General features: G+C 34.3%; 1 protein-coding gene across 7 annotated transcripts in view; it reads right to left on the bottom strand.

Annotated features, from left to right (window-relative positions):
- Nucleotides 1-3,378: 3,378 nt before the first annotated feature.
- The window catches only part of ELAVL2 (ELAV like RNA binding protein 2), a 158,442-nt gene continuing 150,239 nt past the window's right edge, over nucleotides 3,379-11,581 (bottom strand). For 6 of the 7 annotated variants that reach the window (XM_087957619.1, XM_087957624.1, XM_087957620.1 and 3 more), the window contains 2 exons: nucleotides 7,695-7,733; nucleotides 3,379-5,831 (listed from right to left, as the gene is read on the bottom strand). In XM_087957619.1, coding sequence (XP_087813745.1) covers nucleotides 5,501-5,831; nucleotides 7,695-7,733 — 370 coding nt within the window. In that variant the 3' untranslated portion in view covers nucleotides 3,379-5,500. The remainder of the gene's footprint in view (nucleotides 5,832-7,694; nucleotides 7,734-11,581) is intronic. The other variant, XM_087957623.1, reaches the window with a different exon arrangement.

The raw sequence follows: 11,581 nt of genomic DNA, 5'->3' as shown, positions 1-11,581 counted from the left end.
TAGGATGCTTATATCCATAGTTCATTTCCTTAAAAATTGTGTGTTATTTTATAGCAGGGCATTATAAAGTCTTCTTTGTAAGCTTCTTATTGAAATTGGCAGCAGAAATTCAGTTGATTGGGTCCATGGGTTTGGTTCAGGGAATACCTGTGATGGGGAAAACGTTTGGGACCAGCAAATTCATTAACCAAATAAAAATACAGCCAGATTGCCCTAGGTTCATGCCAAGCCTTATGTTTTTGACGATCCAGATTGTAGAATGTAGTATGGAGAATGCAAGCATTCTCAACTGTTAAGTCAGCCTTTAGCCTAACAGTAGCTTGCAAATTGCTTTCATGGGATATATTTTGCTCGAATGTATTTTCCTCTGAAGGAAAGAAAACAAAAACTTTGATTCCCAGGTTGTACATTACCAGTAGTTCACAACTGTTTAGCGAGTTGTGCATATGGAGGCCTATGATGTAAACATGAGTGAGATACTGAATCAATATGTAGTAAATGAGATTCCACCATTAGAATTTACATGTCGGGGAGAAAAGAATGAAACCTGATCATTTGGAAGTAAATCTTCTCATTCACTCCATTGCTAAAATCTGATTGGTGTCAATTGGGGTCTCTTAACCTTGTATTTCCTAAAAATAACTCCCTCAAACAAGAAATTTAGCTCCTCTTCAGAGAAAATCATTGGGCATCCAAATTATATATATGACATTAGACAAAAGTTGACTGCTTAAAGAAAAAGCTTTCCCCAAACTTTTTGTCCTTTCATTCTTTTAAAAGCTTTCATTTATACTTTTTGATCTTTACTCTGCTGGCAATTATTTTAGCATTCATTTCGTGGTTTTTAAGTGCCATTTAAGGAATCATCTCCATGTCTTTGGGGATTCAGTTACCTGAATTCAGTTCAACCAAATATGTACAGAAATGCAAACTATGACATCAGTACCATTAATTTCATGACAACTGGTGTTTCTGATTAGGTAAAGTTTTTCTTGTCAGTCATGTCTGATTGTAGGACAATGGTGCTCACCTCCCATTTTTGGCTGAGGGAGCCAGGATTTTCCAAAAACAATTTTTGTGGTCATGTGGCCAACATAGCTATATACCAAAGACACAGGGAATGCTGTTACCTTCCCAGTGAAGTGGTACCTATTAATCTACTTGCATTTGCATGCTTTTGAACTGCTAGGTGAGCTGGGACAAGGATGGGAGCTCACTCTGTTATGTGGAGCTCGGGTCTCAAACCCAGGCAGTCAGCTCTGCAGCTGACAAGCTCAGTACCTTTAACCACTGAGCTACTGTGCTTCTGATTATCATGATGCAATTTCATAGATACTTGATTATGTATAATACGTAACCTACCTATAATTTTTAGATTCCTGTATAAAGTATCCTAGAATCTCATTGTAGTTTGTAAGTCTTCTAGCTTTTTGAAATTCCACCATATATTGTCACCTCTAAGAGCTATTAACTTTCTTTTTTGGGGAGAGGACGTGGGGGGGGGAGGCAGAGACATATGACTTTTTTGGATTTTTTGGGGATTGTATGAAGTTAACACACAATTTCACTTTTGGAATGATAACACTGCTCTAAATCATGGAGAGGAGAATGTGCATGCAAAACTGAAGTTAAGGCTTGCCCGTACTTGTTTTAAGTGAAAACCACTATCCTTAATTTTATAGATATGCTGAATACTACGTTGCAAATTTCTACAAAAGCCCAGCTTAATGCCATGACTTCTATCACAATAGGAATTTACCTAGAACAAAATGGCTAGAAAAGAAACTCAAGCTCTTTTATCTCAATCCATCAAAGTTGAATTATGGTGCATTTGACTTTGTACAAAATATCACAGAACAAGGAATAGTAAATGTTTCTGGGATGATTAATTATCCCTATCTCAAATGAATGTCGAATATAATGAATTCTGTTTTAAATTCAGTGCATAGAAAATTCTATTTTATATAATCCTCATTAAGATAATTTACCCCTTTAAGTCTCACTGTATGGAAAGATAATTTCCAGATTTTCATAATTAATTAAAAGTAGATAAAAGTTGGGAGTTAATCCAGGTTGCAGAAATAGGGAAATTCTGGATTCTATCATTTCCCCCATTGGCAGACTCTTTCCAGGTTGAGTTTTCTTACTCTTCTCAGCGGTATACAATGAAAATCTGAAATAGTATTTTTCTCACAAGGGTTAGAGTTACAGCAATCACTTTTTTTTAAAGTATTAGCAATCTATATAAACGGATGCCATCTTCAATAAAAGCTTAATTTCTTAGTGTCATTCATCAACACTGGATGCCAATCAACGAACTTACACTAATGTGCTCTTGGAATGAGGAAAGAGTATATCAGAAAATGAAAAATAAAAAGAACATTTACATTAGTTCAGAGGTCTCCAAACTTGGCATCTTTAAGACTTGTGAACTTTAACTGCCAGAATTCTCCAGCCAGCATGGCTGGAGAATTCTGGGAGTTGAAGTCCACAAGTCTTAAAGTTGCCAAGTTTGGGGACCCCTGCATTAGCTAAACAGTTGAGTTTAAGATTGCTATTTTAATTTTAGCAGCTGCTAAAATGATGCACTTCACCAACTTAATCCACTGACTTTTTCATCGTTGGCTTGCCATTTCATTACAATTTGAAGAAGAGATCATAACCTAGTTCTTTTAGAATAATGTATGTGCATATAAATTAGAGCTGTCTGTTCTAACTGGATCTGATGTTCCTTGAAATGTTCCTCTTTCTTGATACAGAAGTCTCAAGTGCTAATTCTTCACAAAATAAGGCATCCTAGGAAACACAGCTTTTAAAATTTTTCTTCTGCTATGAATAGAAATACTGAGCAGGAAGCTTACCAGGCATGTAGGTATTCAAGACGCGAATTTCACATTGTACTAGGGCACCAAGGTGCTGTGGCATATCTACGCCATTTAGATTTTGAGGGGTGGCTCCTGCACTAGGTAGTTTGAATTTAACTTAAAAACCCAGAGGACAAATAAACCCAGGGAAGTACGCTCAAAAGAAATATGAACTATTAAAAGACCTCTGCACCACAGCGTTCTTTCCCTTCAACTTTTTGTTTATTGATGTACTGAACATGAAAAAGTACAAAGGATCCAAACACAAAAGAAAACATGTACAGCCTCTTTTAAATACTCAACAGAATATATTTTTTCTACTCCAACAGATGTGAATTAAGTCATACTGTACAACTTCAAATAAATACCAGCCTTACATTTTATTAAGTGCTCTGTTAAACAGTGTAAAGTGAAGCCAGATAGACATGCCTTCTCACCAATGCTTCGATCTTGCTACCGTAGAATATAGTAGCAGAGATAATAGCTACGTTTCCTCCCCTCCCCACAATATTATTACTATTGTTCTTTCCCAAAGCAGAGTGTTTGTGGTTAGTACAGAACAATTACTCCTCGCACTTCAAGTGAACGTCTTTCAGAAAAAGTCAATCGATTTGAATAGCATTGAATGGATCTAGCATGAACAATCGCTTTCACTTTCACACTCTTCTTCCAACAGTTTTATGTACTGTACTCTACTGAAAATTTATAACTACGATTTTTTTTTTTTTAAAAAAAGAAATAATCAAAAAAAGCAACTGCAAAGATCATGTACAAGTATGTTATGCATAGCACATTGCTTGTTCTAAGGGGAAGCATGTGAGCATCTCAGTTTATACAAAAAGCAGGACGTAACTATATAGTTGTCAGGGCATCCCGGTGAAGGCACAGCAGCCTTCAGCTTTTTAAAAATTTATTATAAGCTAGATGCTAATCAGAAAATATTTGTACTTTTTGACCTTAAATTTCTTCCATACATGGTAAAGACTTTATTATTTCCCCAAATAAGTGATTTTAAGCATCATACAAAGTTAGATTTCAATAGCATACAGGTATTTATGATTCTGGTATGAAAAATGTAAGGAATTTGTTCAAAACCTATGGTTATACTCATTTTTTTTACCACAAACATATTTATAAACAAAAAAGTAGCATCACCATAAACAGCTGAAGCTAGACTATCTACAGACAAAATTTGCAACGTATCTGATCCACTGTAAATTCAAGTCCTCAGGACAACAAAAATGAATAAGCAGACCTCAAGTAACAATCTTAATGCCATTTACAAAGAAAAAAAAATACAAAAACATTTGAACATCACTTGGCATGTTAAGTAAAGAAAATAAAAAACCAGAAGAAAACTCGAAGTATTTAGCTGAAAAGAGGTTCATCAACAAAAGATCTTATTTACATTACACAAAGCTCAGGTGTTAGCTTTGAACATAACTTTCAAAATACCTTCAAATATATCCAATGCAAGACTGTTTTTTCCTGGTCTGCCACTTTGCAAACCATGTGCAAACATCTTTTTTTTCTTTTCTTTAAGACAAAACAATTCTTCAAACAATACTGCAAGTACATCACTAAACACCATGAGCTCTATCTGAAGGGAATTCTATAGGAAGAACAGATTTTTCCCCCATCTCAGTTAATTTAAATTTCTTGCCTGCTCTTATATACTTTTAAATTTTCTTCTGTTTCAAAATCACAAGTTTAATGTGAGCCATCTATCACATAGTAACCAGGATGTTCAGAGACTGCACCAACGATTACAAAACCAAAACCAGCAGTGCATTCTCCCAGTGATTCCATTTCTTGAGTAACAAAGATCTCTTAAAGAATTTCTACATCATAAATCGCTCTAAAGTGTTTTCCCCCAACCACTGCAAATTTCCTGGTAAGTTTTAAAAGCTCACTAGGTGTCATATGAAGAGATTTCTCAAAGTATTCAAGTCAAAATATTTGTTCCAGGACCTGTAAAAAGTTTCTCCAAATTTTCTCTTTTTTATAAAAATAGATGCTTTGTTTTTTTTTTAAACCCACATCAAAGAGGCTCTTATCTCTTTGGCAAGGTACAGCTTTACGAAAAGTTCTCCATTAATCTTACAATAGGCTTTTATAATGCACCACCCCCCCTTCCCCAACCCAAATCATAATTACAAAATAAATATTCTTAAACTTTATAAATAAAAATGTAAACTTCAAAACACTTCTTGAACAGACTAAACAGCAAGGCATTAAAGTGTAACTGAAACACAACATAAGGTTAACTAACTCAGGAATTTTAACACAAAGCCTCAATATCTACTCACAGGTTCAAGGCAGTCGTGTAAAAAGAAAATTTCTTCCCTTAGCTCAAACATTTTTTAAAAGGTCCACCTTCTTCAAAGAAGGCAATAGAATGCATTGTGACAGGTAAAAACCCTGTACCTCTTGTCCATATTTCAAACATAAGATATTTAAGAAGTTTAATTCAAATACTAGCAATAAAAAAATCTCACAATATTTCTTAGGATGCTAGTCTGTTATTCCCCCCATCTCAACACTGACTTACAAAGACATTTACTAATGTATAAAGATTCTTTTAACTTGCCTTTGTCGAATAGTTTTCAAATATAAATTGGGCTGAGGACACCTCATTAGGCTTTGTGCGTTTTGTTTGTTTTAAAGGAAACCTGCAAGACTCTGTCTCCAAGGCGGTATCCATTCAGGCTGGCTATTGCCATGGCGGCCTCATCATAGTTTGTCATAGTCACAAATCCAAAACCTTTGCACTTGTTTGTGTTGAAGTCGCGGATAACCTTCACATTTGTCACGGCTCCGAAGGGTCCGAACATTTGCCACAGGATGCTCTCGTCTGCATCAGGAGCTAAATTGTACACAAAAATGCACCATCCGGTTCCTGCGTGTCCTGGGATATTGATCCCAGCCAAACTGGTCATTCCATCAATGGTCATTGGAGAAAACCTGCTAATCAACGCAGACGGGTAAAAAAAAAAAAGGAAGAAAGACAAAATTCTTTTTTTAGAAGAAAACTTTTCTCAAGATTAGAATGAAATTGTTTTTATATATCAATATGCTTTAAGAAACTTAAACCAACTGCCTTCCTGCCTAAATCTTATGGATCAATTGTTTCTTCCTTTAAGTGTGCATTTTTGTTACGTTATTTATAGATATGTGCAAAGGCAGTCTGGTGTAGTGATTAAGATGCTGACCTAGAAACCAGGACTCTGAGTTCTAGTTCTACCTTAGGCATAAAAGCCAGCTGGGTGACTTTGGGTGAGTCTCCTTCAGCCCAACCCATCTCACAGGGCACAAAACTGGAAGAGGAAGGATTATTAGGTATGTTTGTCACCTTGAGTTATTGATAAAAACAATAAAGGCAGGATAAACATATTTTTTAAAAAGCACTTGATTAGTGTTATAGTGCCATTTGACCAAAGGCATGTGCCACTTAGGTGACTTTAATACAAATTTACTGTGAACAATACAATATAGTTGCTGTGATGCTCTGTAGTTAAGTCCTTCTCAAGTCAGATTATTCTGCTTTTTGCCTGGGCTGAGGATAAACTGACTAACTCAATTATTTTCAATGCTGATATGACAGAAAAGCAAACTGCAGTCAGCTATCAGAAAGCCTAAGGAATATTGTGATTGCAACTTTTGGAATGCGATGAACCAAGGTTCTTGAGAATTTGCTTTTCATATGTCGGGAATAATATAAACAAAAAGATTATATAAAAACTAAGCTACTTTGAACAAACTACCTTTGTTCAAAACTCTATTGCCCCTCCCCCTCCCTGATGGCTCCAGATACCAGTTCTCCAGAACATGGGCTGTAGAGAGGTGCTGTTGAGAGAACCCATCTACTAAAAATTCATGTTGTGCTTTTAGATAGACACAACCAGACAGAAATCTCTATTATTTTAGCTAAGGACTGGCTAGCAATATCTTCTTTTAAAAAAGAGAAAGGAACACTAAGAGCTTTGCTTATAGTATTAGTATTCGATTTCAGGAATCTTTTGTTTAGTTCCTTTTAAAAACATTAGTAAAATACTAACTCATCTCTATGTAAATTATTTTTCCCCCCTAAAGGACAATTATATTAATAACAGAATGGTGAAAAAAAGTAAAAAGTACAAATGTATTGCCTTCATTTGTTCATATTCAGTCTGTATCGTGTTGTTTCACCATGGATTTAACAAATTATTTAAACACAACTGAAAGCTTTGTTCAACAGAAAAAAATAGCTTCAGATTTCTAATGTTACATCCAGGTTTTGGTTTATTTATTGTTGTGTACCTCCCTGAGTTGCCTTTGGCAAAATGGGTGGCTATATAAATTTGATAAAACAAACAAACAAATCCTATATGAAACATACATTCTTGAAACTCAAGCTCCAAATGACCTTATGGAATTATTATAACCCTTCTTAACTTTTTAGGTAATACAACATACTTGATATAGTATCCTTAATGTTACCCCAAATCTGTACCTGCTTGTTGTACAGATAGATGACTAAAAAAAAAAAAAAAAAAAAACCACACCTGGTGGTGGCCTCTTAATTGTTAAAATGTCCTTTGAGTAGATAAGACGTCCAAATTATCTCAAAGACTGATACAAAAGACTCCCAAATATGTCATTTAAATGGCAGATATTGGGTGCCCTAAACAATGCTAGAAAGCTGATAAATTAAGTGATAAATGGAAACAGATGATTAACTTCTGTACATGCAATGATCACTCAATACAGATCAAGTACCAATACTCTTAGTTCAAACAAGAAGAAATGATTAGTAAAGTTAATTATGGATCTAACACAATTTGTTATTACCTCTTTACTCCGTAAGCCATATTGAGCAGATTGTCCAACCTGCAAAACACATTTAGCAAAAGGTTTATTTAACTTTTCAATCTTTTACTTTGATTATGTTATGTTGCTCAATTTTCTGAACTGTACTGTATGCAAAATTGCAGTTGTGCAAGGATTATACATTGGCATTGCTTGAATTTTGCTGAAGAGATACTGTCCAAGATTTCTCATAAACACAGCTTCAAGTTGAGGTGACATGATGTAATTATGTTTAAAAAAGGCACTCATTCTTTTAATTCTGGATAAGCAAGATCATTAGGAATGTCTAAAGTGATAAGGTATGCACATTAATGCAGAACAGCGATCCTTTTAGAAATATGACCACTAAAGATGAAACAATTTTGCCAATATTTTCATGCCTTTCTCTGAAAACTCGTTGGAATGAACAAATGAAAAGTATGTCTGTGTGAGAAACGTAATATGATTCTGCATAAACTCTAATAGAAATTTTATTTCTCAAGATTTTAATTATGAATATATGATTATAAAATTATCTTGATGCTCTGTACATTTTAAGCTGGTAAGATTTAGCCAGAAACTGTAGCTATGTTAGAAATCTACAATTTCAGCATAAAAGAACAAAGGAATCCCACTTTTTTTTTAGTCTTAACATTTGATTCATAACAAAATATGAATTTCTTACAAACCAAGTAGTTAGTTGTTTGCTCCAATGTAATGCAAATAGGGTAATGCTGGATTTAAATAATTGCTGAGAAACCAAAGAAAGTCAGGCTATAATATTAACTACATTCTATGATATTAACTTTTATAGTATTTACTATATTCCTCAGTTAATTAAAGTGATTGCCATCTTTCAAGACAAGTTATGAGAATAGGACATATGCATTACAAAATTGGCTCCCATTTTGTTTTAAATTTACATTAAGAGGCATTTTAAGATGTCTTTCCCCCACTTCCAGAAAAGCTACAATGTGCAACTTACAAGAAAATGTAAATATACACAGCCTTTCAGAAGGAAAAAAAGCATCTGGTGCTGCAGTGCTTGGTTAGACTAGACTGTGGGCTGTTTAAAGTTGCTGCCAATTTTTCTTTTCTCTAAACTTGTACGCCACAATTATTATTGTCCTTTAAAACACCCATATGGTGGTTATATCAGGTGGAAATGCTAAAGGTTCAACGATCAGTCAGTATCCTGATTCTGAGAATCAGAAAAATTAGTAAGCAATCTAGTTTACTGCAACCGAGTGGGCAATGCCACATTTTTTATCCTATAAACCGAAACCTTTTCTTCAGGAACTCTCACATGGATGCTGAGTCATTATTTTTCAAAACCAGAACAGCTTTAGCAGTGACATAATATATAGTAATTTGAAACTCTTAGGTTATTAGGTAGAGGTTCAGTCAACATGCACACCACAAATTTTGAAAGAAAATATAGTATGCACTCTCAGACAATTCTCCCCACTTAGGAATCTCATCTTGATTTTTATTTCTGGCTACAGCCTTCCAAACAATAAAGAAACTGTATCGAGATCTTAAATATCCTGATATGGCATTGCTCCACCCCAAACTATGCTTTCCATACATACGGTCATTACCATCTTCATCATTCCAGGAAGGAATTCACCTATCTAAGAGATGTAAAATGATTTAAAAATTTGCTTAGGGCTTAATTTTGGGAGGGGGGAAGACTCTAATGACTAAAAACATATTAAACATATTCCATATTATTTATCAACTTATCACTGGAAGCAAACCAAAATTTCCTTTTTTTAAAGAATAATGGGAAGAAACAAATATGGAATATTTTGGCTTGCTTTTCAGTCAGCTTTACATGGCATAGAACAGTCGTGATTTCTGCAGTTAAATCTCCTAATAACAAATTCCAAATTTGGGTATAATTTCAGATATTGATAATTATGTACGATTTGTTTTGCTTAAGTAGATGCAAATGTTGAGCTCAATAAAACATTGTCTTATTTTTACAACAGTTTATTTTGGCCAGTCATTAAAAGTCTTCCATTCCCTAAATCTAAAATATGTTAACTATTAATTAACAATTGCACAAAGGGGATAGAAGACCACTGTTGATGAAGATATTTTTTTCCTTTCCCTTTTTTAAAGTTGATTGAAAAATGTGTGAGATGTACTGATATTCATTAATGGCTTGCGTGTTTTACAGGGTTCTAAACCATATTGTAAATTGTTCTGCTAATACTTGTACATAAACCAGCTCAAAAATGTCCATAAGATGATAAATCAAATTATTTTTGAATGCATAGAAATATGTACTTTACTAGTTTGGGAACAAAGATGCAACTTTTAACAATAAGGTGACTGGCAATATTTATGTTTTAATGCAAAATCTAATAATTATCAATTTCACCTCAGATTGTTGGCATGTGAATTCAAATCTTTCAACCAGTTGAATACAAATTATCACACATTTAGGTTCCTCGAAAGAATAAAGAATGGGAAGACATTCTCAAGAGGGAATACTTCTTTTGGACTGCTGTACTGTCATTCTTTTAAGACCGAGTCTTTTCCTCTTACAATATTTTAGTGAAGATAGAGCATTACTTTGCTTTAACAGTAGCATCGCTTCCATTTAACTACTTCCACTTTCAAGAGTTGTATTGTAAAACACACAGCTTCTAACAAAACTGTCGTTTACATCGATTACCAAGTAGTAAGAATTGTATAGAAGTTTCCATTAAAACCGTCTCCATCTATCTATCTTTGTGAATAACAGTAGCCAATAATTTGAATCCTACCATCTCCATATCCAGGATGTTAAGCAAATAGGAATGACTGAACAGCAAACTAGCACACATGAAATATGAATTGTCATTTAAAAAAACAACATATAATGGTAGTTTCATTAACAAATCATATACTATCTGTAGGTTTCAGTTGCACATTTCCAAAACAGATCCAGGCAGGAAAATATAAGGTCTTTAAAAAAAATGAATTATATTCGTACAAGTTTATATAATAATTTGTTTCCCAATGTGAAATAAGGTACATAAAAACAATGGCATTTTTCAATATTGTCTATTTAGAAGTGGAATCTAGTCGGACATTAAAATGCTATACTTTGGTTACTGTACATAATCTGCTAAGATTAGCTGACATTTTGGCATCTTCTTTAGGCAGCTGCAGGTAGATAGATACCCAATGGCATGAGTTAAAATTACTGATTTAATATTATTGGTTTCTGCAACTCAGAACAAACTTTTCACAGACTGGATTCAGTACTAGCTCTGCTCCTTCTCTTAAACTCCCTAGAAGGAACTTAACATTCTGATCAAAAAGAAAAAAGGATGCAATTTATTCTGTATTTTTGTCAGGAAATAAAAGAAAGCTCCAATAATGAAACATTGGAAAATACCCCCAAAGCAGGGGAAAAGAATAACAAATTTCAGCTGTAACTATGAATTTCATAATCAGTGACAAAAGATTGATTAACTAGAATGTGACCTGCCATCCCTCATTTCTCCCGGCCCAAAGATGAGATTTTTGAAAGAAAGCACCGGCTAGCTGCCAACCATCATTTTATATTTTCAAAGAAACCTGGGTAGCCATCTGGAGCCCAGAGGCATTCTGAGAAATCAAGAGAATACTAAAGCTTGGCATTTAGTGTTGTAACCTATTAACATCCCTTCACCACCTCCCCTCCAAACTTAACTATTTTTTTAAGATCAGCAAACAAGGTCAGCTCAAGAAGTCAGCTGTTCCCCTGTTCATTGTTGTTCTCAATAGTAATTTCCCAAAAAACGTATATCTGCCCACAGAAAAGGTTAGCTCCCCTGCCAGAGCTAACCTGAATCATAGCTTTATTAAACTATCAACACTCTGAACACTATCAACACTATCAACAATGGCAA

Source organism: Notechis scutatus, chromosome 2 (genome assembly GCF_049901735.1).
Source record: "Notechis scutatus isolate UNSWTSFEM ecotype Mainland chromosome 2, rNotScu1.2, whole genome shotgun sequence".
NCBI classification, from domain to species: Eukaryota; Metazoa; Chordata; class Lepidosauria; order Squamata; family Elapidae; genus Notechis; species Notechis scutatus.
This window is presented reverse-complemented; position numbering and strand designations above follow the sequence as displayed.